The sequence below is a fragment of the Budorcas taxicolor genome, chromosome 1 (genome assembly GCF_023091745.1).
Source record: "Budorcas taxicolor isolate Tak-1 chromosome 1, Takin1.1, whole genome shotgun sequence".
Classification (NCBI taxonomy): Eukaryota; Metazoa; Chordata; class Mammalia; order Artiodactyla; family Bovidae; genus Budorcas; species Budorcas taxicolor.
Window position 1 is genome coordinate 192,241,928 of NC_068910.1, and position 26,429 is coordinate 192,268,356.

Here is a 26,429-nt window from a genome sequence, read left to right on the forward strand (position 1 = left end):
TGAGAAAAATACTTTTACATATGTGTCTGTCTCTGTGTGTCTATTTTGTGTTGCATCTCTGAGGTTGCTGCCTGCTCTGCGGGGCTGCTCAGAAGCGTTTCTGGAGGGCAGTCTGGATATTCTTCAGCAGGCCCCACTTAGCTCGGTTCTTTCCACGCCCATCTGGTGTTACCACCTGCAATCAGAAGCAGAGAGCCCTGGCACCAACCACAAGGGGCACAACAGCTCCCAGAAGCCTGGCCTCTGCAGTGGGCCAGACACTACACACATTATCTGATGAGCTCCTCATGCCGACAATCACGTGAGGCAGGTGCCATTGATTCCATTTCAAAGATGAAAAAACTGAGGCTCAGAAGAACCATGTAGATTTCCTACAGTCTCAGAGCTAGTATGTGGTGGGTTTGGGATTTCACAGAGAAGGTCCCACTTCTTTAAGGCAGCTCATGGGACTGGGTGCTGATTATTGTGTTGAGGTTGTGACCCAGGTGGGCTTCACCAGAAAGTAGCCCCAGGATGCTCCCCACCCAACCCATGGAAATTGTTTCTGTCACAGCTCTTATCATTTGTACATCTCAGTGAGTGTGTTTCATTTTCTTCCCAGAGTGTGGGCACCTTGATTGGGATGTGGAGGCGATGACAGTCTTTCATCTCTGTATTGCCAACATTGGATATGGTACAGAGAAGTGTCTTAGAAAATTGAATGAAAGGTGAATAGAACCATAATTTGTACATCTGCCAACTGCTTCTCTTTGATTCTTCATACCATCCCTGACCACAGTGCATATTCACTGCTCCCTAGAAAAGGCAGCTTGCATTGGGTAGCAGGACTTTCCTAGAAGTCTCACTGACTCAGCTTAGATGTGGAGCTCCATGCCTTACCTTGAGCATGAGGGACTTACCCCAATCTTGCCCTGGTGGCATTTCTGTTCCTTCCCAATACACATCTACTGAGAAGGCATTTAGGGAGTGAGGTCAAAATCCGGGTGTGATAGACAGCACACAGGATCAATGAGCTTAGTCTCGATGGATCAGGACTCATGGTGGAGGTAGAGAGAGGGTGCAGTTTGGATTGTGAAGAGCAATGTTTGTACAAAGCACAAAGTCTGTCTATATAAAGATTTTTATGTTTGTATTCAAGGGGAAAGGACAAAAAATAGACACTATTACCATTATGCTCTCTAGTTTTACAAAATTTATTTTTAGTTTTAGAGAAAACAGGGCTTCATGCAAGATAAAGATTATATGTATGGTGTTAGATTACCCATTCCTAGATAAAAATGGAAATACTACGTGGAGATAACCCTGATAAGGGTTATATAAATGTGTAAGATACACACACAGAGCTATTGGGGGCAATGAGGAAGAAATAACAGTGTTGTGACAGGTTGAGAATTGACTTATAAAAATAGGGGATTTAAGCTCTATCTTAAAGGACAGGATCTTCAGAGACAAAGCCTGAGTATGACATGTGAATGGGGCAGTGGGGACTGAGATGTGTCTATGAACAAGAGGATCAGATGAAACAGGACAGAAGCAACAGAGAAGAGAACTTGAGATACTAAAGACACTGAAATGATAGCTGATAGGCCTTCCCCTGACCCAAAACCTCAGGTCGCTTTCAAATCAATTCTATCAAACTTTTGAAAAAGAGTACTTTTAGAAAATAGAAAAATAACAATAGTTTCCTAGCTCATTTTATCAAGCTAGTAAAATATTGGTTCCAGAAGCAGATAAAACCACATAAGCAAAACAGTATAGGTCCAGTTCGTATATGATCATAGATGCAATACTCCAAAGCAAAATATGAGCTAACTAAAACCAAGTATATTATAAAAACAATGCATCATGATCACAGAGGGTTTATTTCATGAATTAAAGTAGAGTTTAACACCAGAAAAATTAATGTGATTTATTTCATTAATGCCTAAAGGAGAAAAATCACATTATTATCTTAAATGATATAAAATATTATAAAGTTGCATAAGCTCTCAAAAATTTAAAAGTAAAAAGAACTTTCCTTAACTTAATAAAGATTATACATCACAAAAACTAAATAAAAAAACCATCAGGGTTCAATGCAAAAACATTAAGATTAAGAATAAGACAAGGACATCGACTCTTACAGTTGCCATTTCTACAGGACTCCTAGCCCTGGCCAAAGGAATAAGGAAAGGAAAAGAAATCAATGAATGTTCAAGAATTGCAAGGAAAGAGATAAAACTGTCATTATTTATAGCTGATATGATCTTATGCTTGGGAAAAAAAGCAGAATCAACAGATAGACTCTTAGAATAATGAGAGATTATTGAGATTGCTGGAATCATGATTAACCTATCAACACAGTAGTTTTTTTTTCTAAGCCAGCAATGCATTAGAAAATATAACTAAATAAAAATAATGTTAATAATATAAACTAAGTCTGTAAAATATGTAGTTTAACCAGAAACATGTAGTACCTCTACACGAAGAATTTTAAAAGCTTAGTACAGCACACAGGAGGTGATTTGAACCAAAATCAGAACTATTACAAAAATATTGTCTCCAAAGTAGAGACTCAACGCCTCGCCAACTGAATTCTACTTGTTCTATCTTTCCTTTCTTTCTTTTTTTTAGGAATTCAATGTACTTACTCCAAAATGGAGTTGGCCTTCAATAAATGAGACCTTTAAAAAGCATTAGTTTTCATGCTTCATGTAAAGGAGCGCATTTCTATGATTAACTAAGTAGACCTTAAAAAAGAAAGAAGGACAATAGGGAGACTTACCTTAGCAGTTCATTAAGACATAACACAAAACTGAAATTAACAATAAAGTAGTGTGGTATTGACATAAGAGCAAACAGACCAATGGAATACAACAGAGGGCTCAGAGAAATGCCTCTGAATATATGGCAATTTAATACCAGATCAAAGTGGCATCCTTTGTGTATTCTAATGGAGAGCATATTGCTAGGTAGATGATATTGGGAAAACTGGCCCATTCAATGCCCCAAAAAGTACAACATACATATCTAGCACTACACGCAAAGGTGAACTCTGGACGGATTAAAGTCCTAAATTTCAAAGGTGAAGCTAAAGTTAATAAAATATGTGGAACACTACCTTTGTGATATAAGCCTTCTTAAGGACTTTTTAAACAGAACTTCGAAAGGTCGAACCATGAAAACAATAAGTGGTGACACTGATCACATCAGAACGGAAGATTTCTGCTGTTTCATGAAATACACAATGAACAAAGTTAGTAGACAAATGTCAGAACTGAGAAGATATTGGCAGTATCTAAAAGCATGATCTAGAATATATAAGGTCATACTGCAAATCATCTAGAAAAAGAAAAATGCAATGGAAGAATGAGTACATGATATTTAGCAGGCCATCTGCAGAAGAAGGAATCCTGAAAACAAGCATATGAAATGAAATTTTAAATAATAAGGAGACAGCACTTTCTACCTATTGGGCTAGCAAAATGGTAATGGGTTAGGTGGGGTCTAGAATATAGGGACCCTCGTTCACTCCTTATGGAATGTACATGCATCCAGTCAGATCAAGTACACACACACGCTATCCCTAGCAATTTCACTCATGGTATATGTCTGATAAGGGCTGAATTGTGTCTTTCAAAAATTTTTATGTTGAAGTTCTATTCCCAGTATTTCAGAATGTGATGCATTTAGAGACAGGGCTTTCAAATAGTTGATTAAGTTAAAATGACGTCATTATGGAGGGTCTTAACAAACCTAGACAGTGTATTAAAAAGCAAAGACAACACTTTGCTGACAAAGGTCCATATAGTCAAAACTATTGTTTTTCCAGTAGTCATGTTCAGACATTGAGAGTTGGACCATAAAGAAGGTTGAATGCCAAATAATTGATACTTTTGAATTGTGGTGCTGGAAAAGACTCTTGAGAGTTCCTTGGACAGCAAGGAGATCAAACCAGTCAATCCTGAGGGAAATCAACTCTGAATACTCATTGGAAGTACTGACGCTGAAGCTGAAGCTCCGATACTTTGGGTACCTGATGCGAAGAACTGACCCACTGGAAAAGACCCTGATGCTGGCAGAGACTGAAGGCAGGAGGAGAAGGGGGTGCAGAGGAGAAGGCAGAGGATGAGATGGTTACATAGCATCACTGAATCAATGGACATGAGTTTGAGCAAATTGCAGTAGATAGTGAAGGACAGGGAAGCCTGGTGTGCTACAGTCCTTGGGGTCACAGAGAGTCAGACATGGCTTAGCGACTGAACAACAACAAATCCAACGTGACTTTCCTTGTAAGAAGAGGAAGTCTGGACACACAGAGACACACCTGAGGTGCACTTGCATGAGAAAAGACCCTGTGTCTTCTCACAGGGAGAAGGTGGGGAGAAAGTAGACATCTTAAACCACGGGGAAGGGTCTCGGAAGAAGCCAGACCCTCCGATACCTTGATCTTGGACTCCTGGCTTCCAGAACAGTGAGACAATACATTTCTGTTGTTTAAGCCAACTAGTCAGTAACATTTAATGTGACAGCCTGCTGCTGCTGCTGCTAAGTCGCTTCAGTCGTGTCCGACTCTGTGCGAACCCATAGACAGCAGCCCACCAGGCTCCGCCGTCCCTGGGATTCTCCAGGCAAGAACACTGGAGTGGGTTGCCATTTCCTTCTCCAATACATGAAAGTGAAAAGTGAAAGTGAAGTCTCTCAGTCGAGTCTGACCCTAGTAAACTAATAAAATGTCCCAGAGGAAGTCTCACTTCCCCATCCCACCCATGAATAAGGCTGTTCACCGAGCATTATTGGAGGTCACCCGAGTGTCTATTCTGCTGAGTAAATAGGTATAATGTGGTGAACACCAGCTCATTGTAAAGGATGGGGCAGTGTTAGGAGTTAGGGGCTAAATGTGCCCAACAACATGGGTGGTTCATAAAATCAGTGTTCAGAGTAAAAAGGTAAGACACAGTAAGTTATGTAACACCATGATGTTTGCTCAAATTAATAAGACATTCAAAATGATACACACCATGTAAGCATACATAAAAGCAACAAGATGCACAGAAAACATACTGGAATGGATATTTAGGGAGGAATAGTCACAAAAGGAATTAAACACATAAATAAGAAAGGGCTTGAAGTCCTATGATTTTTTGTCCAATAAAACATAACTCTCAAGAATGAAAGCACCCCCTAATACAAAAAAGTCAAACAAACAAAAAGAAAAGGGCCTTAAATAGACCCATGTTGGTAATGGACCATGGGTTGAGGTGTCTGACTAATTCCACCTTCTGTGTGTGAGGTTAAAAAATGATAGATCAGGTCTGAGCCTAAATTATACTCATTCCAGGGTTCTAACTTCTTGGCAGGGAAAATAGGAAGGGACCAATAAGGTTCTATTTACATGAACCATCAGGGGGCCCTTTGGAAAATAATGAATTCTAAGGAGACAGAGCATGTAAACCACTTCAACTTCATTTCAGGGCATGGAGTCACTGTGAGCACATGGGTGAGTGAGAGGGTAGCTTTGGGGTAGTTATTTCGAATGTGTACTAGTGTTGGTCACTCAAATTATCCTCTAAACCCAGCCCCTGAATATGTATGTGTTACCCTAAGGCAGGGTGTCTGCAGTAGGGACGGAAGGAAAACCAGAAGGAGGCTTTTGTGAAACTGAACATGTCCAGGAAGGCGAGGTAGCCCTGGTCTGCGGCTGGACTTCCAGCCTAAGAGCAGCCTGAGCGGGAAGGAAGCAGCGCTGTGGATACTCAGGGTAGCTGGCAGGACCACTTCCTGAGCACACAGGAGGCACAGTGAGGGGCGGGACCCAGTATAGCCTGAGAAGGAATTTGAGAGTATGGGTGGGGACAGGGATTGCTGCATTTCATTGAGAACTATAGGGAATGACACAGAACAGTACCGGTTTGTGATTATTCTGGGGCCTGAATATCTGTCCTTAGCCTTGATGTCATCTGGGACATCTGGTTTATGTCAGATTGTGGTAGGCAGAATAAAGTGAAAGTGAAGTTGCTCAGTTGCGTCCGACTCTGTGACCCCATGGACTGTAGCCCACCAGGCTCCTCCCTCCATGGGATTCTCCAGGCAAGAGTACTGGAGAGGATTGCCATTTCCTTTTCCAGGGAATCTTCTTGACCCAGGGATCGAACCCGGGTCTCCCGCATTCCAGGCAGATGCTTTAACCTCTGAGCCACCAGGGAAGCCCAGGCAGAATAAAGCTCCCCGCAAAGATGCCCACGTCCAAATCCCAGGAGCCTGTGAACGTCATGTTACACAGCTCTGCTGTGTGTGCTTAGTTGCTCAGTCATGCCCGACTCTCTGTGATCCCATGGACTGTAGCCCGCCAGGCTCCTCTGTCCCTGGGATTCTCCAGGCAAGAATACTGGAGTGGGTTGCCATGCCCTCCTCCAGGGGATCTTCCCAACCCAGGGATCAAAGCCAGGTCTCCCACAATCCAGGCAGGTTCTTTACTGTCTGAGCCACCAGGAAAGACCTGTTACATGGCAAAGGGGGACTAAGGTTGCTAGTCAGCTGGTTTTAAGATAGGGAGATTAAGGACTTCCTGGTGGTCCAGTGGCTAAGACTCCATGCTGTCAATGCAGGGGCCTGGGTTTGATCCCTGGCCAGGGAACGAGATCCCACATGTTGCAACTAAAGAGCCTGTGTACCGCAGCAAAGACTGAAGAGCTCATGTGCAGCTGCTAAGACCCAGTGCAGCCAAATAACTATTGAAAAAAAAAAAAGATAGAGGGATTATACTGAATCATCAAGCGGATCCAATGTGGCCACAAGAGTCCTTCAGAGTCGAAGAGGGAGAGGCAGAAGGGAACCAGAAAAAGGATGACGTGAGGACTCAGCCTAAAGTTGCTGGCGTTGAAAATAGAGGAAGAGGCCATGAGCCGAAGAACATGGCAGCTGCTTGAAGCCCAGAAAGGCAAGGAAATGAATTTTCCCCTGGAGCTTCTAGAAATCACATAGTCCTGCTCACACCTTAGATATCTGATCCCCAGAACTGTGAGTTAAGAGGGAAATTTGTATTGTTTAAGCTACCAATTTGTTACAGCAGCAATAGGAAACCAAGGCACAGGGGAAAAGTTAGATTTGTCATGGAAAGACTTCCCAGAAGTTTGAAGACTTCCCTGGAGATCTGAAGTCAGAGGGAGACAATGGGGTGAGAACGGGGGCAGTGGTCATTAGATGCACTGAGGTCTAGAGGAAGAGCAGGAGGAGGGACGGAGCCCACAGAGTACATGACTGATCCAAAACCACGTCTCCATTCCTTCTCAAACATCAGTGAAGCTCTTGGATGTTAGGAGCTCTCACCTGGGAACTAGGGGCCAAGAGGGGTGAGCAAGGCCAGCATGATGTCTGTCCTCACTGAATGGGCTGCCTAGTCGACTTGGGACTTGGACCCAGGTACACTGCTCAAGCCCAGAACTCTTTCCGATGTATGATTTTGCTTCGAAAAAAAAAAGTCCCACTCACGGCTGTTGTTTGGATGGCATCCTTCCAGAGTGTGAGGCCAGGTCCCCAAGGCTGAGCCCACCCTGCCCAGACTTCACTGCATGGGACGAAGAACTCCTGCCTCGGATGAAACCTAGGTTCCCACTCAACTCCTTCAAGTTACATGAGGCCAGTCAATTTCCCTGTCTGAGCCTCAGTTTCCTCTTCTGTAAACTGGAGGCAGTAACTCCCTGCCTTTGAGCGGTTGGGATGATCACTGATAATGAATATACAGTGTTGGACACAGAGTCAGCCTGCAATGAATGAGACCTTTAAAAAGTGTTAAAGTTAATTTTCATGCTTCATGTATTAGGCTGCAAATAAAATCCCTAAAAATAAAATCAACAAGCCACAGTCTATGAAAATCAAATATAAAAGGTGTTATTTCACTTCCTTAACAAAAGGATGGGAATATTGCATTTTGGATAAGAAATGATTCTGCTGCCTTGTTATGGCATTTTAAATGAAACCTTTCAGGAATACCTGCAAAGTACTGATGCCGAAGGAAAAATATTTCGATTTTATAGGAAAGAGCTGAAGTCATTACTTTTATGAAGCTTTATAAATGTCATTCAAACACACCATCTTATTTTCATTTGCTATTGAAGCCTTTACTTATGCAAATCATGACGAATGTTAAGGAAAGCTGAGTTTCCCCTGGAATGCTAATATAATCACAAAGAAGGAGGAAGAATTACTTCTGAAGGAAAAATCTATATTGCAGCTCTGTGAGTCAGATAAAAATGAAGCTTCTAGAAAAGCTCATTAATTAGTGCTCTGCTTATTTAGAAGTTGTGTTAAAAAGAAAAGAAACTGGAATGAGTTTTCTTCCTTTATAGGGAGTGCAAATGCTTGACATAAACAGTTTCAGGGGGATGTTGCTTCTCAATTGATTATAAAATAGCACATAACAACTTTCAGGCCTTTTACAGTAGTTTGCAATTATTAATTTTACATATCAGTTTCTTTCCTTGCTCTTTTATGTAGACATTTGTTCATATATTTATTTGTTTGGTCACATTTTCACTCGTGTATTCATTCAATAACCATTAAGAACCTGCTCTATGCACAGTGCTTTGGTAAGCATTGTGGGAGAAAGAAAGATGAATTAAATGTGAATTTTGTTTTCAAGCAGTTCAGACTGTAAGAGGGATGACAAAATATCTGCCTAAGGAAGGCTGACACTCTTTGGTCTCTCCACCCACATCTTTGTCCCTTGCATCTAAAAATGACTTAAGATACATGTATAAAAAAAAACCCAAAAAACAAATAACAGCACTGAGTGCCCTTCATGGGCAAGACATTTCAGAGGAATTTCTAAAAAATGAGAAGGCAGATGGAATTAGATTGAAGGAAAAATCCATAGTCAAAAGGACATGCTGTCAAATGTGGCAGCAGCAGAGGGTGCTCTTTGCTCTGGAGAGAAGGGTACCAGCAAGAACTGGGCTGTGGGGCAATTGACTCACAGGATACCTGGCTGGGGTCTAACAAGGGGAGCAAGCAGGCGACTTTCTCATCACTCACTCTGCCTTCCCATGTGAGTATCTGACCTCCGTGGAGGGGCAGGGGATGCACAGGGGTGCTGTGCTCCAGAAACAGCACATCGGGGTGGAGTAGAGGGCCCCCACCCCCCAGGAGACTTGCTTCTAGTGTAATAAGCAACAGCACAATCCTGCCCCACCCTACCTGCCACTTCCTTTCATCACTAGAGGTAGCAACCAGTCAGATTCTCTTCTGCAAACGTTTGACCAGAGTCCAAGGGCATGGAGCTAGTCAGACTGTGTTGGTCACACACAGATTGCACGACAAACCTCCAAAACCATATGCAAGCTGAATTTAGGGGAGGAGAAATGATGGGCTAGCTAACTGTGGTGCAGATTTGGACAGAAGCAGAGATGGAAGAAGGGTGCGTGTGGAGGGAGTAGAACGAGAGATATTGATGGGGAGACTGAGAAAAACTGATGACTTGCCAGTTTTCTTGCGTATCAGATGTGTGTCTCATGTGGAAGTGGTCTCATGAAAGTCCTCTCTCTCTGTACTATAAATTTCTCTTTTCAAAAGTCAAAAGGAATGGATTTATTCTCTTTACTTCTAAAGAATCTCTGATTAAGATATAATTTACTCTGATTCCTAAGAGCACCATCATGGTTGTACAGTAAGATAGTTCTAGGCAGTCTTGGCATATTTCTTCCCTTTCTCTTTTGAATATCAATAAAATTATGCCCCTGAATGTATTTCCCCTGGAGATACAAGGAAGAACCCGCCTTGCATCACAAAAAAAGATAGAAATAATCTTATCCCTTCCTTTTTGGGAGTCCTTCCTGGCTTGCTCACTGGCAACTCCTTGAATTCCAGATACACAACAAATACATTTTTTAGTGTAAGTATTTCCTAAATACAGCATAGGATAACTAACACTAAAAAATTTATTCATTGCATGCGTCCTGTATTTATATTGGTTAAATCTGATACACTATCTTTGCTTGAGTCACCACTGGGGCTAATGTGTCACTTTTTTGGTCCTTCTTACACCAAGATTATTTTTCTAGACCTTGAGCTCCTTGAAGGCAAGAATTATGTCTTATTTTCCTTGGAATCTCTACATCCTAACCTGATACCTGGCACGAATGTTTTCTGAATCAGACGGAAGTGACGATTCTCAGGCCTCATTGGCAAAGTTGGTTGAGGCCAGGGGCCCTCTCTGTGTCCTTGAGTAGCAAGTTTTTTGGGAGTAGAGGGGCCTGTCACAGGATGAGTTCCATGATCTCACGATCATCCTGACAGCTGCATCCAAAGTGGATCAAGAACATCTGTCTGAGAAGTAACGTGTACAGTACCTTGCAAATGTCACTCCACTGCCCGGGACCGTTATCATTGATGGCTCGCACTTTAAACAGGTACTCGGTGTTGGGGGTCAGGTTGTGTAGCTCCAGATTCTGCTGCATTATGTCCCGAATTTGTCCACAGAGCTCTGTCCGCACATTGTTAGGAGGGGAAGTAATGAGTTCATAGAATTCCATCTCAAAAGAGTCCACGTCTTCTGTTGGGCATGTCCAATAAACCTAGGAAGAAGTGGACGTGTTAGTGGGGTATTAGCAGACACCATGCAGTTTTCTTTTCCTTGAAGATCTGTGTTATTGACCCCATGGAGAAAGTTTAAACTGACTCAGCCCCTCTAGCTGCTGAAGACCTTGTGCAACAGTCTTGAAGGGCTGGGTGATGAGTCCTGACATGATGTTTATCATGCATTTTAAGAACAGATGGATGCTCCTCTGGCTTCTGTTCCTGTCAGTCAACGTGAAGGTGATCTTGCCCTCTGAACACCACTAACCAAAGTGTCTACCATTTACTGAACACCTGTTATGCATCAGATTCTGTGTCAGACATGGCCTGACTCATGTGGTCCTCACAACTTCCTTGGAGGGAGATTTTATTATCCCAGTTTACAGTGGGGGGCTTCCCAGGTGCTGCTGTGGTAAAAAGCCTGCCTGCCAATGCAGGAGACACAAGAGATGTGAGTTCAATCCCTGGGTCAGGAAGAACCCCTGGAGCAGGAAATGGCAACCCAATCCAGTATTCTTGCCTGGAAAATTCCATGGACAGTGGAGCCTGGAGGGCTATAGCCCATGGGGTTGCAGAGTCGGACACAACTGAGTGACTGACCATGTATGCAGGCATTTTACAGCGGAGCTCAGAAAGGTTACATTTAGCAATTTCAACTAGAAGTTGAAAAGTGTATATATTTCAACCCTTCATTTATACCCAAAAGAGTCCCAAAGAGGTGAAATGACTCATCCAAGTAATGGAGAACATATTTTCATACTCAAAGCATAAAATGTCAACTCTTGGGAAGAGAAATATTAACAAATGTTAATTAGTAGATTGTGTCTGACATATAAATATTTTATAATAGCTGTATTTTTAAACAGACATTGCATACTTTATTTAAATTTTCATAAAATTAAGTGTTATTGTGTGTACAGGGAGCTCAGCCCAGTTGCTCTGTGATGACCTAGAGGGGTAGGATGGAGGTTGGGGTGGGAGCGGGGTTCAAGAGGGAGGAGATGTATGTATACTTATAGCTGATTTACGCTGCTGTATGGCAGAAATCAACCAACATTGTAAAGCAAATATCTATCAATTAAAAACATAAAAATGTTGTTGTGTATAAAATAAATTTCTTATAAGTATACATATTTTAAAGTTGCTATGAATTTGCATGATTACTTTATAATTATTTTTATATATTTACACTTTTAAAAGTATAACAAGCCTGACTTATTAATAAGTCATATAAATGTATAAAGTTTTTAAACATTTTTTGATTATCAAAATGTACTTGTTTTAAATACAAACTTGGAAAACACATGAAAAGTGCAAGAAAGAAAGAAAATAAACATCTCTTATAATCTCAGAGTTCAGTTAATAATTCATTATTATTTCTTTCCAATTTCAGAATACACACGAACACAAAAATGTATGTAATTTGGATTATATTGCTTGAATTCCTGCTTTTTTCCACTTATTGCATTTTATATATGACCCTATATCATTAAAAATTCAGTAAAGCACCATTTTAATAATTGCCCCATAAATGATTTGGTCCTTCTATAGTTGAACAGTTAGGTTGGCTCTAATTTTATACTCTAATAATGATGCATTGAACGCTTTGGGGCATGGATCTTCATCACATTTTTAATCATTTCCTCAGGGGGGATTTCTAGAAATAAAATGGAGTTTTTATAAAAAAAAATCTCTTTAAGATTTTTAAGATACATAGTGACAACTCATAAGACTAACTTAAAGAGTATTTCCTGTGCCAAAAGGAGACAATAAATTTAAGGTTACCAAAGGAGAAATGTGTACGGGTGGAGGTATAAATTAGGAGCTTGGGATTAGCACACACACACTACTGTATATAAAATAGATAACCAATAAGGACCTACTATATAGCACAGGGAACTGTATTCAATATTCTATAATAACCTATATGAAAAAGAATCTGACAAAGAATGCATGTATGTATATTTGTAACAGAATCAATCTGCTGTACATCTGAAACTAAAAAATCATTGTAAATCAACTATAGTCCAATTAAATAAAAAAAAACAAAAACAAATATCCCCAAACAAAAGAGAACTGTTAGTCAATCATCACTTAAGAGAGATGCCAATACTGGTTTCAACTTCTGTATCACTGAGCACTATGATTCCTGTGTGAACTATAGCCCATGATCCTGAAATAGGTGTACTTCACCTATTCAGGTGAAAATATTTTAAAAAAATGATATTTTTACACTAAATGCCACTGTCTGGCAGTAGGTTTAGGTGTCCTATTTTGAGAGTCAGTGACTTCACTGAGTTTTCCTATGTATGTTCCTTTCTTGAATTCATCAAGGGTGTGTTAATCCCAAGGGGCCCAGGGAGACTGTTCTTCAAGCCCAAGAATAGAGCAGACATCACCAGTCGTTCCCATCCAGAGCTACTACTACTACTACTAAGTCGCTTCAGTCGTGTCCGACTCTGTGCGACCCCATAGACGGCAGCCCATCAGGCTCCACCATTCCTGGGATTCTCCAGGCAAGAACACTGGAGTGGGTTGCCATTTCCTTCTCTGATGCATGAAAGTGAAAAGTGAAAGGGAAGTTGCTCAGTCATGTCCGACTCCTAGAGACCCCATGGACTGCAGCCTACCAGGCTCCTCCATCCATGGGATTTTCCAGGCAAGAGTACTGGAGTGGGGTGCCATTGCCTTCTCCCATCCAGAGCTAGATCTTGCCAACCTCTCAAGTGGTCTGAGTTGCGTGGAGATGAGACCTAATGCAATCCCTGATGCAATGTCACGTACATTGCAGGTGTTGCTGATCTAGTATCGTTTGGAAGTGTAGATTCAGCTGCTTCGTTGTGGGTACCTGCTATGTGAAGGGCAGAGATACATTTGCAGTGTCTGACAGCCCAAGGGAGGATATGTTCTGTATGTTCTACCTTGCAACATAAGGTCATTCTTGGAGTCAATTATAAATGCCAAAACATAGATTATGATGTTTCAGAAGAGTAAAAAAGTAAGTCTTGGTCAGTGTTTCCCTTTAATTTTCTTGTTTCTAGATCCTTTGATACTGAAGTGTGGTCTGCTAATTGGCAGCAATGCCAACATCTGGAAGTCTGTTAGAAGTGCAGAATCTCAGGCCCCACTGAGACCCACTGAAGCAGACTCTGTATTTAACAAGATTCCCAGTGCACGTTAATGTTTGAGAACCACTAGTTTAGGCTTCAAGGACGTTAAGTGTCTTTGTGAGTGCTCTCAGATCATGAGGACAGAAGGTGGATTCTGCTACATGGAAGCAGGTCATGGGTTGGCTTGGGAATTGTCCCTCTAGTGGTCCCAAGAGGAGGCAAGATATGCTCTCATAGAATACATTTTTTCCTCCCTGGATGCTAATAGAACATTATAGAAACTATTCAATTTAGATTCAATCAGCTAGATTTGAAAGGAATGTTAAGAGATGGGCTATTTGTTCTGTTCATGTTAGGCCAAGAAGGTCAAGGAAGAGTCATATCCCTTGACGCTGAGAGATGGCAGTTGTAGAGGTCTGTGAGAGATACATACCCTCCCCTCACTAAAAGCTGAATCTCAGGAGATAAGAACTGGAATTCCACTGGGGATTACCTTCTAATCTTTCCAAATCATGAAGAGTCTAAATATTTTCTTTAGAAAAAGTAGCAATTTAGAGGAATCACAGCTGATAGATCATGGAGGCTGCTTTTCTAATTCCAATTTCTGTTCTCTTTCTACTGTTACAGGCTTTCCTTTGGGAAATATTATTCTCTTCAAGCAGTCTCTTCAAATTACTTTGGTTCCAAAATTGCAGTCTCTTTCAATAGAGAAGCTGCCTTTGAAGTGGAATTGGGGCTTTCAGATGCATTTCTGGTTATGAGTTAAATATATGTTTGGTTTAAGCCAATCTCGGGCTCTTAAGATTTCAGGAACTTATCCCTTTTGAATGGGCTGACCACACAGAGTCCAGAGGAACAGATCTGAGTGACCAGATCCTAGTGGTCAATGAACTAAGTGCAAACTTTCCTGACTACCCACCTCCATGCCATAGCTCACACCCTCCCATCTTTCCTACAGGGCCCAGAGCCTTTCTTACCTTGGCAGCTCTTGGATACACCAGAGTCTGGTAGATAACAATTGGGCCTGGAGTCTGCACAGAGCTATCGTTGAATGAGTACCAGTTGTGGAAGCTATTGCTATTCTGCACAGGCTGGTTTTCTACCCCTGTGCTCCAGTAGGTGTAGAGGCCGTCTGTGGGCTTGGCAGGTGCAGCTGACTGGGCTCGCCCATAGGCTTCCAGACCTATCTTGGTCTTCTCACAGGCAGGGGCATTGAAGGACAATAAGGAGGAGCTTCGCTGGTATATCTGCTGGTTGTTGAAGCTGTGGGTACTGAAAGTGACCTTCCTGGCGATCATCATTTCTGACTGCAAGGGGTAGGGGGACGGCAGGGAGTCCCCAGAGGAACACACCTTCTTGGGTCCTGTGGGGAAGAGCTCGTGAATGGCACTGGACAGCTCAGCAAAGTCCAAGGGCATGCAGTTCAAGGAGTGTAGCCGGAGCTGTGGGTCGGGCCTATAAGTGCTCTGGATGCCATCCTCAATCTGGTCCACCAGGATCTTGGCTGACTGCAGGAATGCCACTTGGCCTGTCTCCTTGAGCGCCTCCTTGGAGTAGGCAATCAGGCCATCCATTTCGTTCACCTTCATGGTAGTGACGTACACATACTTTTCAATTTCCTTTTGCCTGGACACCTCCAGATTCTCTATCTGCTCCATGATGGTTTTCTCTTTCTCCTGGAGAATGCTGCGCAGCTTGAGAAATCCATTTCTGATCTCTTTCCGCTTTACCTCCTTGTCAGCTTTAAAGCTGTTTTTTAAAATATTGAATTCCATGAGGTCATTATCAATTTCATAGCGGACTGCAAAACAATCAAGTTAGTTACTTCAGTTAAACTTTTCAGTTCCCCAGATATCAAAGCCGGTGGCAAACTGGAGCATACTAACTTGGGCTCCAAAGAAGTGGGTGGAAAGGGAGGAAAACCACTTGTTGCTGGGCTTAAAGATGCTAGCATAAGTTTATAAAGTGACTCTGGCCCCTCTCCACACACCCTTCTCTTCCTCTTTGTCTAATATTTCCCTTAGGTATGACAGCCAGCCTTCCCTGGCATACTTCTATCTAATAATTCTTACAGCCTTGGGTCTAAAGGTGGAAGTTCAAGGCCACCCTTGATATTAGTTTTCACTCAACTTTACCTGTTGGCACGTTGGACGTGAGAAGAGGTGATGTCACAAAGTGATGGATTTTCCCTATGTGAAAGCCTAGGCTTTTGCAGGGGTGGGAGAAGAAATAAATTTCTGATGACTACTTCTAAATATTGCTTTGTCTCGTTCACCAAAACCCAGCCCTAGACAATAGTGGCGAATCAGCAAAGTCCCCCTTCACTGTGGCTTCTCTTTGACATGTCCTTTTCCTCTGCTGGGGGCTTTGACTCCGTTGGGTTCAGCTGGACTCCCTGTCTTGCCTACCCCACTTCCCACTTCCTTTCCAGAAAGGGTCTGCTGTTACAAGTCAAGGAAAACCAAGTTCATCCTGCAGCCTTGATATGGCATTTGGATTTTAAGTCCACTCAACCATTCAACAACCATTTATGGGACACCTATTCCACATCATATACTTTTCTAAGCTCTAGGGATACAGATATGAGTATGAGAGGCCAATGATGCTCTAGGAATGCACAAACCCAATGATACTGCAGTGGGGAGGATGCCAGGGCAGGGTGAGCATGTGGCCCACCTCTGTCTGTGAAATGGCAACTTCATTGGATTTACAGGGTTTTAGGCGTTAGACAGCAATTTGAATACAGGTGAGCCTTCTGTGGCCTATTCTGGATGTAAGGTCCTCTCCAGGAAAGGCTGACTCTGCAGTGAATTGATGGGCTATAATCCTTTCCAGATTTTACTCAGCCATGGGGGTGACCAAATCTCGGTTGGTTACATGGTCCTGGATCCACAGTAAGTTGGATCTCTGTGGGTGGTGGCCTTTGTGACAATGATGTGCATTAAACCCTAGGGTTCTGGCAGACTGTGAGAACAGGATGATGGCTGTCTTGGTTACCACCATGACTAGGATATGTAGAGGTGCTGGAAAGGTGTTTGTTGAGTGTAAGCCATTCTGTTGTGTTTTCTAACATCTTCAGGGTGAATGTCAACAGTGTTGCTTTCTGGTCTACTTTCTGAAGTCCTCATTTCCTCTGCCCACCTCCTTCCTCACACTGGCCCAGAAGGGTGGATGGAGAGGAAATACAGATAGGGGCTGAACAGGGGACTGTCAGATGTGATTGCAGTGGTGCTGAGAAATGCTCCCTACCGTCCCCACACGCAAGCCCTGCTTGTGAGTTAGGGCCCCAGAAATTCCACTTAATGATGCACTGATTCCTTTGACTCTTCAGCAGTTACTCACTGTTAAAGATATTTGAATAGGAAATTCCTTGCTTTATTAGGGATTAGTTAGGTATCTGTAGAGCAGAGTCCAGAGAGACAAGATAAAAATGTCCTGATGAGGGGGAAGGGGGGTTATCAGGAGAGTAGAAAAGGGAGGAGAGACCAGAAGCACTACACACCACCACCCCACCCCCCCACCAAATGCGGTTTTGAAAGAGCTCTTCTTAGAACAAATTCAGAGCAAGGTCTCTTTCAGGCACTGTATTTAATTAACTACTATTTATTAAACATTTACTATAGATCCAATCCATACATTATCGTGTATCACACCTTGAATCATATCCATATATTATTAAACATTGCATATATCTTCCTTTGAGGAAGACATCATTTCCATTTATAGAGGCCACTAAGGCTCAGAGAGGTTAAACGACTGTCCAGTGTCACACGGCAAGTAGAAACCGGGGCCTGTCCCTAATTCTATTTGCCTAACTCCAGAGCCTTATGTTTTTAATTGCCCCAGTTGCCCTTCTCAGCCCTCTGTGAGCACCAGAATCACCCGGGAAACTAAAAAAAAAAAAGAAAGAAATCTCTTAACTTTACCTGCTCAGTGAATCAGGCTGAACTGAGGCTTAGGAATCCAGGTGAGACTGTCTGCAGCTAGATTTAGAATCTAATACAGGGAACCTTCAGGGGGTCTTCTTAAAACTGCAGATTCTGATGAGGGTGGGACCTGAGGCTCTGTATTTCTAGTAGGATCCCAAGTGATTCCTATGCTGCTGGACTTGGATCACACTTTGAGTGGCAAGGCACTAAACTTCTGAGCTCCCTTTAAGCCAGTGGTTCGCAACACTGGTGTCACATTAGAATTACATGGGAGTTTTGAAAAATCCTTATTATTTAGCCTATACCTCTATGGGGACAGGATACATATATCAGATGTTAGTAAAGCTTCCCACTGGTGCCAGTGAGCAGCCAGACACTGCACAGCATCAACCCAAACTGAACCTTCTCTTCAGAGCCCAGAGCTTCTCAAAGTGTGTTTTCAGATCACCTGATTTTAAATTATGTGGAGATCTGTTAACAATGCAGATTTATAGCACCTCCCTGAAAATGAATTGAGTCCTTAAGAATAAGTTTGAGCCCTGGTTTAAAAAAAAATTTTTTTTAACAAGGATGGACAGGCTCAGTTTTTCCCCTATACCTGAATGGATATGCCACAAAGGTGGCCCTTTCCCAATGGCTGGGCTCATTGGAATTTGTAACGATGTCCCCTCGTTGTCTGGTTTTCCAGGTGTCCTGGACTTTGAGAAAATGATCCCAGCATGACTTTGTTAAAGACCCAGGCTTTCTATGATTGCATGAGGCCCGTAGCAGGCTACATGCAGCATCCCCTTCCCTAAACCGAGGCTCTGGAGAATCCAGTCAAGCTCAGGCCACGAGTCCCACCTGAAAAAAATCCCTGTAGGAACAAGTGGGGCTTCCATTGGCCTGGCAGCATGGCTCCTGTAGGATTTCTTTAATATAAGGGCTTCCCTGGTGCTGTTCCCAAACTTAATAAATGTCCATTGACAAGCCATGTTCCTAGGCATGGAGCAATTGAGAAATCAAGGCGTTCCTGAAATAAGATGGTGAGAGGTCCTGAGAGGCATAATTAGCAAAGTCTGTCTTTGACCCACCTCTCTGTCCAATGGAACCTTTCTGCGCAGTTCAGGGGAAAGCTGCCCCCTTGTCATCTGTTCAGACATACTTCTATGGACACTAGGGGAGGAGCTAGGCTGATCTGGGGCATCCTGGTCACTTGACTCTAGGCCACCACTTAGAGGAAAAGGCCGCAGGTGGTGGCGGTGGTCGCTGCTGTTTTTCAATCTCTCTGTCTTTAGATTCTGGCCACTGTTTAGCAGAGTAGGTTGTCAAATGAGTGCTGTGGAATTAACACAAGTTTTGGACTCAGAGAGACTAGGTCACCATTTACGAGGGGCCTTGTGTCAATTACTTCTTGGAATCCCAATTGTCTTATCCATGGAGGGAATTTTAATGCCTGTACTATAAGATTATTGAAAAGATTAGACAATTATTCTGAAAGGCTTGGGTAAAGTAGGCTTCTGTTCAAGGAAGCTATTCCCACTGATAAAACGGCCTAAAAGAGTCAATGAGATCCTCTTGTCTACACTGGTGGATATACACATGGAAATTACTGGGCTCTTTGCTGATATCTGTTGTACCGGGTTCCAACATGAGAACTTGAGTCAGTTTCCCTTATAGAAACTATAACCATGGTATGTGTAGTATTTACATATATCATGAGCAGGTATGCAGAGGAATAGCAAGCTGTGGACTAGAATATTATTGGCTATTTCTGGGTATTTGCTACCAGTTCATTTACTTTACTGCTTGCAGCTTGGGGGAAATTGAAAATCGAAGTAACTCTCAACATCACTTAATTCTTTTCCCCTTCAAATTGGGAAAATACTGCAAGAAATCCATCTTAAGGACAAAACATATTAGACAGGCTCACAGAACTTCAGAATACTACAGGATGAAGTGTCTTCATTCTCCAAAGAGCAATATGAAGCCCAAGGTCATGAAAATTATAACCAAGATTATAGAGTCTTAATGCATTTACTATGTGTGAGATCTATTTTTACATGTTTTAGATAGAGTAATTCATTTAATCCTCGCAAGGAGTTATTACTATTGTAACAGGGAAGAACAAATCTGCCTCCATATTAGATCTGTTCCTTTCGTTTTGTGTTTTGTTAACCTGTGTTTAGTCCTGATGACTCTGCACATTTTGTAAAAGAATAGTGCCTGTAGCCTGAAATATACATGATAGCCTATTCTGAAGACTGGGATCTTCAAGAGTCCATTCATATAGAGATTAAAAGTTGCGGAACAGAGAATAACATTTGTTTCGTTGCAGGTTTGCAAGAACATGGTGACCTGATCTAGGTGGACAGTTGCAAGAACAAAGGATACAGACACAGAGAAGTTTGCAGCACCCAACCTTGCCCCTCCCTTACTCTGCCTTTAGAAAAGTGCTTTGCTGAAACCCTTTGGAGAACTTGGGAGTTGGGTGGGGCAGGAGCCACCTGTCTCCTTGCATGACCCTTCAATAAACCTTTCTCTGTTCCAAACTCCAACATTTCGTTGGTTTGTTTGGCCTCACTGTGCGCTGGGCACATGAGCTTGCATTGGGTAACACTATTATCCCCACTTTCCAGCTGAGAAAACCAAGGCACAGGGAGTTAAATGGCTGGCAGTAGTTGCCAGATGTGAATACCAGGCCACTGATGTGCAGACTGGCTCAGTGTCTCCCAGGGCTTGGACCCCTCCACCAGGTGGAGCTAAGACTCTGTTAAACAGATCCTCCCAAATCACCCTCCCCATCAGTTCCTGGACTAGGAGTAGTGGAGGGAGAAAAAGGGATCAGGACCTGCTTTGAACTTGGCGATGGCGCTGAAGAGCGCGGCAGCCCTCTCCGAGCAGGCGTCGATGAGGCTGATGGTGTCGTGGCCGTTGTGGAGGGCGGTCTTACAGAAGCCGCAGAGCAGCTCGTTGTCGCTGCGGCAGTACTCTATGATGCGGCTGGACGGGTGGTGGATGCAGATCTTCTCGTCCTGGTCCTCCGTGCTGGTATCCACGAACACGTGGTCCTGCATGGCCACGTCCGAATGGAAAGTCTTGAGGCACTCGTTGCACAGATTGAGGCGGCAGGTGAGGCAGCGCTTGTAGGCAACGCGCTGGCTGCGGCAGACCTGGCAGACGATGGGCCCGCTGGAGCGATCGAAGCGCCACTTGAGGTAGCCGTGCTGCTGCATGTAGCGCTTGGTGAGGCGGCCGCGCAGATAGTTCTCGGGCAGCTGCATCTTGTGGCTGTAGGGCATGCAGTGCGAGCGGCTGCACACCGGGCAGATGAGGATGAAGAAGTTCTCGGTGACCTCGGCCTGCTTCTGCAGCCGCCGCAGGCACTTCTCACACAGGCTGTGGTGGCAGGGCAGCATGAAGGAGTGCAGGCGCAGGCGGCCGCAGATGGGGCACGACAGGTGGCCGACCAGATTGCTGTTGGCCGTCGGCAGCATCTTCACCTCCTCCAGCTGCGTGTCGCTGCTTCCGATGCGCAGCGCCGTCTTGGAGCTGCAAGGAGAAGCAAACGTGCCAACTCAGGAGGCGGCCTCCGTTTCTCCCTCTCGGAAGGAACAGGTGCATCGCTGAGTCTCAGCGCGGTGTGATGGGGAGGAGCATGGGTTGTCCGGCAAACCTGGTTCTAAAGCCACCTCCACTATCCTTTAGCTGGGCTCACGCATTTAAGTTAATTAACCGCTGTCTGCCTGTTTCCTCATTATAGAATCACTTGATGGGGCTTCTTGAGAAACTTAAAATGGAACTGAGAACCTGGATGGCCTTTGAGCAGTCCCTGGAATGCTGTACCTGATATGCAACTGCTTGTTGTTATTTTTGAGTAAGAGAAAAACAGCCCAGAGAGGCAGGCACTTTCAGCTGGGTATTCGGATTCTGTTGGCCATAGACAATATCACAGAACACCCTCAGCACACCATTCTGGGACTGTGGTGAAGCAAAGCAGAAACAAATCACTTCCTCATGTTTGAACTCAGAAGCAAGAACATTGTCCAAACCACAAAAATCACCAAACATCCCCTGTCCTGATTAAAAGCAGTGACTGCTGCTTTTGTTTTTTAAACCAATAACAGGTTCAACCCAGTTATTTCCATCTTCTATGCAAGATTTATTAAGATACCCAGTCGGAGATTTACCCCTGTGTCCTCACCTATCATGAGCATAAATCCTGTAATAACTTAGTGATGCCTTCCTACTGAGACAACTCACACTTGCTCATGGTGTATCTCTCTCTTGTTTCAGTGGGACAGTAAATTCAGTCTCCTTCAGCTACAGGTGTGTTCTTCATGGGTTTTACCTAGAGGGCACTGGCATCATTATTATCGTTATGTGTGAGAGGGAACACAGAGATGGGCAAAGTGTTCTTCCCAGGACACCAGGCGGTCAGTCTCCCAGCCAAGCCCAGAACTTGAGTGTTCTAATGATCAGACCACAACTGTGGCTTAAGAGGGTAGAAGCCCCCTTAAGGTCGCACATGATGGAATGCACTGCTTTAGAGTTGCACCACTGAGATGTGTCATCACCTCTCTCATCCTCAGCTTCCTCCTCTATAAATCAAAGCTCACAATACTACTTCCTTCATGAGGATTTTACAGTCTCCGTGGGATAATCCATGATAAGTGCTTAACTGCCTGGACACAGTAAGCATTCAATAAATGTGCGCTGTAATGACTTCATTCTGCTCCTAGCCAGCCCATGTCCACAGCAGAGAAAGACAATGGTCAAGTCTGTAAGAAGTGTATATTTCTACTGTATGTGTCTGTTGAACCTTTATCTAATATCAGAGGCTGATTTCACATATTGTAAGAACTGTGGATGAAGTAAGTGCATACTTGTAAAACTCAAGTGCCTATTCTAAGAAACTACAATCAGGGCAGAAGCAGTTTGTGAGAATAAGTGAATTAGATGGAAGTATGATAAGATACTTAATTTGTGACTATTCCTATCTCTCTTATCCTCTGTATTAGTGATGCCTGGGAGTTGAATTTGACATTGTGCCTGTGTTTTTTTTTTTTTTTTTTTTTTACTTTTGCCTTCTTGTAGTCCTTATATGCCCCTGGCTTCTTCCCCCTTCCCCCTTCCCCCTTCCCTTAGGTCTCAGAGCCCAGACAGTCAAGTGTGATGCCCAAACACGCTGGAATGGAGTGGCCCTTTGGTGACAGTGTCCTTATGGAGACTTGGGCACCTGGGAAGTTCTCTCTTGGAGATTTGGATGCTGGTGTCCAAGCCTGCTAGCCTCAATATTTTCAGTCTCATTCCTTCTCTGCTTTCCCAGCCTCTCTGCTTTCTCCTGCCCAGGTCCTGAAGGGGTCACCTGGAGAAGCAGGCTAGTTTTACAAATGGCAGCTGGATAGACTACTCCAGTTTGATAAGGTGGGACTCTGAGAATCAGGGTGTAATATAAAGAAAAATAGCAAGAGAATTCAGAAAGAAAGAGGGAGAGACAAGGGTGTTGGTGGAAGAGGGAAAGAGAACATGGTGAGGAGACAGGTGTTAATGGCCCAGGGAGCTGGCATGGAGGTGAAAATGAAAGTGGGAAAAGGAGCTGAGTAAGGCAAGGAGGGATGAATGAGCTCAGAGTGAGGTGGGATGAGGAAGATGCTGAGCAGGAAACAGTGAGGAAGAACAGGGGAGGCAGGGATCAGACACCAGGAGGGAGGCCAAATGGAAGGAATATGTCTCAGTGTACCCAGCACAAGCCGCCTGACACTTGTGGTAGCATCTCTGACCATCATCAGAAAGCCTCAGGCCTGGACGCGGGCATTCGGTGACCATCATTCCTGCCAAAACAGTTACCAAGCCAAGCAGCCTTGTCTTCTTGTTGAGATAATGGCCTCTACTCCTCTGTACAATGACTGCCTGCCCCCAGATTTAGGCTTGTTCCTTTTGTACTTGGGTTCCCATCATATCACCTGCAAGTCTCCTGGCTTCCCTTCTTGTTCCCTCCAGGCCATTCTGCACTGTAGCATCATCTGGGGGTAGGGGTGGGGCTTTTCAAATCCTGATGTCCAGGTCCTACCCCAAGCCAATGAAATCAGAATGTCTGGGGGTGGGGGCCAGGTATCAGTAGTTTGTAAAGATCCCCAAGTCAAAAGACCAATGTCGTCCCCCTCTTGTTGGAATGGCTCCAAGATGCTCCATTGCTGATTTGCAGAAAATGGGGCAGTTGAGAGGAGAGAGGGGGTGGAAGCTACTTTCTGTTCCTTAGACCTTCAGGACTTGCATTGAGAACCCCTGGGTTCTCTACTCATGCAAAAATCACAAGATGTGAGTTGAGAGTAACCTTTACAAAGCATCTACTAAGTGCTGACCTGTGAGAGAGAGCATATCCTTCCCTGAATTCACTGAACTTTTGCTCACAAGATTGTTCTTCCAGCCTTAAAAGGCTTCCAGCCTGCCTCCCATCTTTCTGCCTTTCTGAATGCTGTTGTCCTAGAGGGCTGAGTTTTGGTCTTTCTCCTGTAAGAAGTTTGTCTCTGCCACCCCAGACAAAGTGACATAGACTGCTGTGGTCAGAGCAGGAAGAGGATGTTCAGTGCCTGACACGGGTTAATGCTCTAAGTGAGTAATTGAGACTCTTAATGCTATGACATCTGGTTAGGAACAAAGAGAAGGCTGGCAGGAGTTCACAGCCATTTGGGGTATTTACTCAGGCCGTAGGGTAAAAAGCAGCCTGTGGAAGCTATTGCTTTTCCAAGAAGTGTTGCAGATATGAAGGGTTCAGAGGAGGAAGAGGAAGAGCAATTTATATTTTTATATCATGTAACAGATTTCAAAATGATATTAATCCTCATACCCCCTGAATCACTGCAGGTACCATACTCTGCATTTTGAAAGACAGCATTTCAATTTAATTTTAATTTAAGGACACAAGCTCTGGGTTCAAATTCTGACTACATCTTACTAGTGGTGTGATCTTGGGTCATTCAATGTCTTAAATGCTCAGTTTCCTCATAGGTGTAGTGGCCATGGGGCAGGGATTATCTGGGGTCATGCACATGGGTCCTGGCAAGTTGTTTTTGCACTAAGCATCAGCTATTATTATTTTGTAAAGGTGAGAGAGGTGGAGTTCAGGAGAGCTCAGCACTCATATGGGGTGGGGCTGGGTTTGGAACTCAGGTCTATACTGGTTAGTGACTGTTTAGGGGTACCTACACTTCATTGCTACAAAAGTCTTTTTTGAAGTGTAAGTCATTTTTATTGCTACATTTTGAAATGCAAACAAAAGTATTTAAAATAATAAAATCATTCAATATATATTTTTATTGTTACACTAAGTACAAAACAGATTATTTGTAGTATTTTTTAGCTCTTCTTTCACCTTCTAGTTTCATTGAAATGTAGTTGACATTTAACAATGTATAAGTTTAAGGTGTAGAACATAATGATTTGATTTACAAACATCAAGAAGTGATTATCACAGTAAATTTAGTGACTATCCATCTTCTCCAACAGATAAAAATTAAACAAATGGAAAAAAATTAAAAATTTTTCTTGTGCTAAGAACTCTTAGGAGTTATTCTCCTAACAACTTTCATATATAACTGACAGAAGCATTAATTATGTTCATCCTCTTGTATATGATATCCCCGTACGTATCCTTTTAAAAATTTTATTTTATTTTAATTGGAGGATAATAACTTTACAGTATTGTGATGGCCTCTGCCATACATCAACATGAATCAGCCATAGGTATAGATGTGCCCCTCCCTCCTGAACACCCCCCCCCCTTCCACTTCTGGCCCCGCCCCATCCATCCGGGTTGTCACAGAGCACCGGCTTTGGGTTCCCTGCATCATACACCAAACTCCCACTGGTGATCTATTTTACATATGGTACCTATCTATCTTATAACCGGAAGTTTGTATCTTTTGACTGCCTTCATCCAATGCCACAGCCCCACCTTCTGCCTCTGATAACCACACATCTACTCTTTTCCTGTGTTTGTTTCTTTTTGAAGTGTAACTGACCCACAACACTATGTTAGATCCTGTTACACAACATAGTGATTTGATATTTCTGTACATTTCCAAATGATCACCGCCGACATCTAGCTACCATCTGTCACCATACAAAGACCATGTGATATATTTGTACCGTGACAAAGTGTAACTAGGACTTCCCTCGTGGCTAGATGGTAAAGAATCCACCTGCCAATGCAGGAGACATGGGTTGGATCCCTAGGTGGAGAAGATCCCCTAGAAATGGCAACCCACTCCAGTATTCTTGTCTGGGAAATCCCATGGACAGAGAAGCCTGGGACTACAGTCCATGGGGTTTCAAAGAGTCCGACGTGACTGAGCAGGTAAACTAGAGTTGATTGCTAGCAAGTTGTTGGCCTCTCCTTTTCAGATAAGGAGGAGGACTTGGGGCGGGGTGGCTGGCCTGCCCTGTGCCCCCAGTTGGTGGGGCACTCCCCAGGTGTCCGGAGTCACGGTGGCCCGTGTCGGGCGTGCAGCACTTACGAGGTGCCGATGCTCCGGAGGCGGCCCTTGCGGAAGGTGATGGTGGCATTGCGGCAGCAGCGACTCTCGTAGTAGTAGCACTTGAGGTTGCTGCTGGCCGTGCAGCAGCACTTGCAGTTGGGGTCGTTGGCCCAGGAGCAGCAGCACCAGTGGCAGTTGGGGTTCTCGGAGCAGGTGCAGTGGCAGCACTGGCAGTTGCGCTCGTCTTTGTAAGGGCAGGGGAAGCACGTGCAGTTCCGCTCCGAGGTGAAGAGGAACTTGCAGCAGAGACAGGAGCACAGCCGCGGACAACACCTCTGCCAGGTACAACACGGAGAGCAAACACACATAGCGGTATCCAT

The 26,429-nt window shown here is 43.7% G+C and overlaps 1 protein-coding gene across 1 annotated transcript; it reads right to left on the reverse strand.

Annotated features, from left to right (window-relative positions):
• Positions 1-88: 88 nt before the first annotated feature.
• TRIM42 (tripartite motif containing 42) lies at positions 89-26,429 on the reverse strand. The gene is made up of 5 exons (XM_052648087.1): positions 26,089-26,429; positions 20,421-21,121; positions 14,639-15,462; positions 10,326-10,550; positions 89-175 (listed from the first exon to the last, which is right to left on the reverse strand). The coding sequence occupies exons 1-5, from the start codon at positions 26,427-26,429 to the stop codon at positions 89-91; spliced, it is 2,178 nt and encodes a 725-aa protein (XP_052504047.1).

What these genes read in the sequence shown, in the direction of transcription:
- TRIM42 (XM_052648087.1), bottom strand. Translation starts at nt 26,429, where the DNA reads ATGGATACCGCTATGTGTGTTTGCTCTCCGTGTTGTACCTGGCAGAGG. An exon ending in CTCCGGAGCATCGGCACCTC is followed by an intron (nt 21,122 to 26,088) that starts GTAAGTGCTGCA and finishes TTCTCCTTGCAG; the next exon opens with CTCCAAGACGGCGCTGCGCA. An exon ending in AGTGGAGTGACATTTGCAAG is followed by an intron (nt 176 to 10,325) that starts GTACTGTACACG and finishes TTCTGATTGCAG; the next exon opens with GTGGTAACACCAGATGGGCG.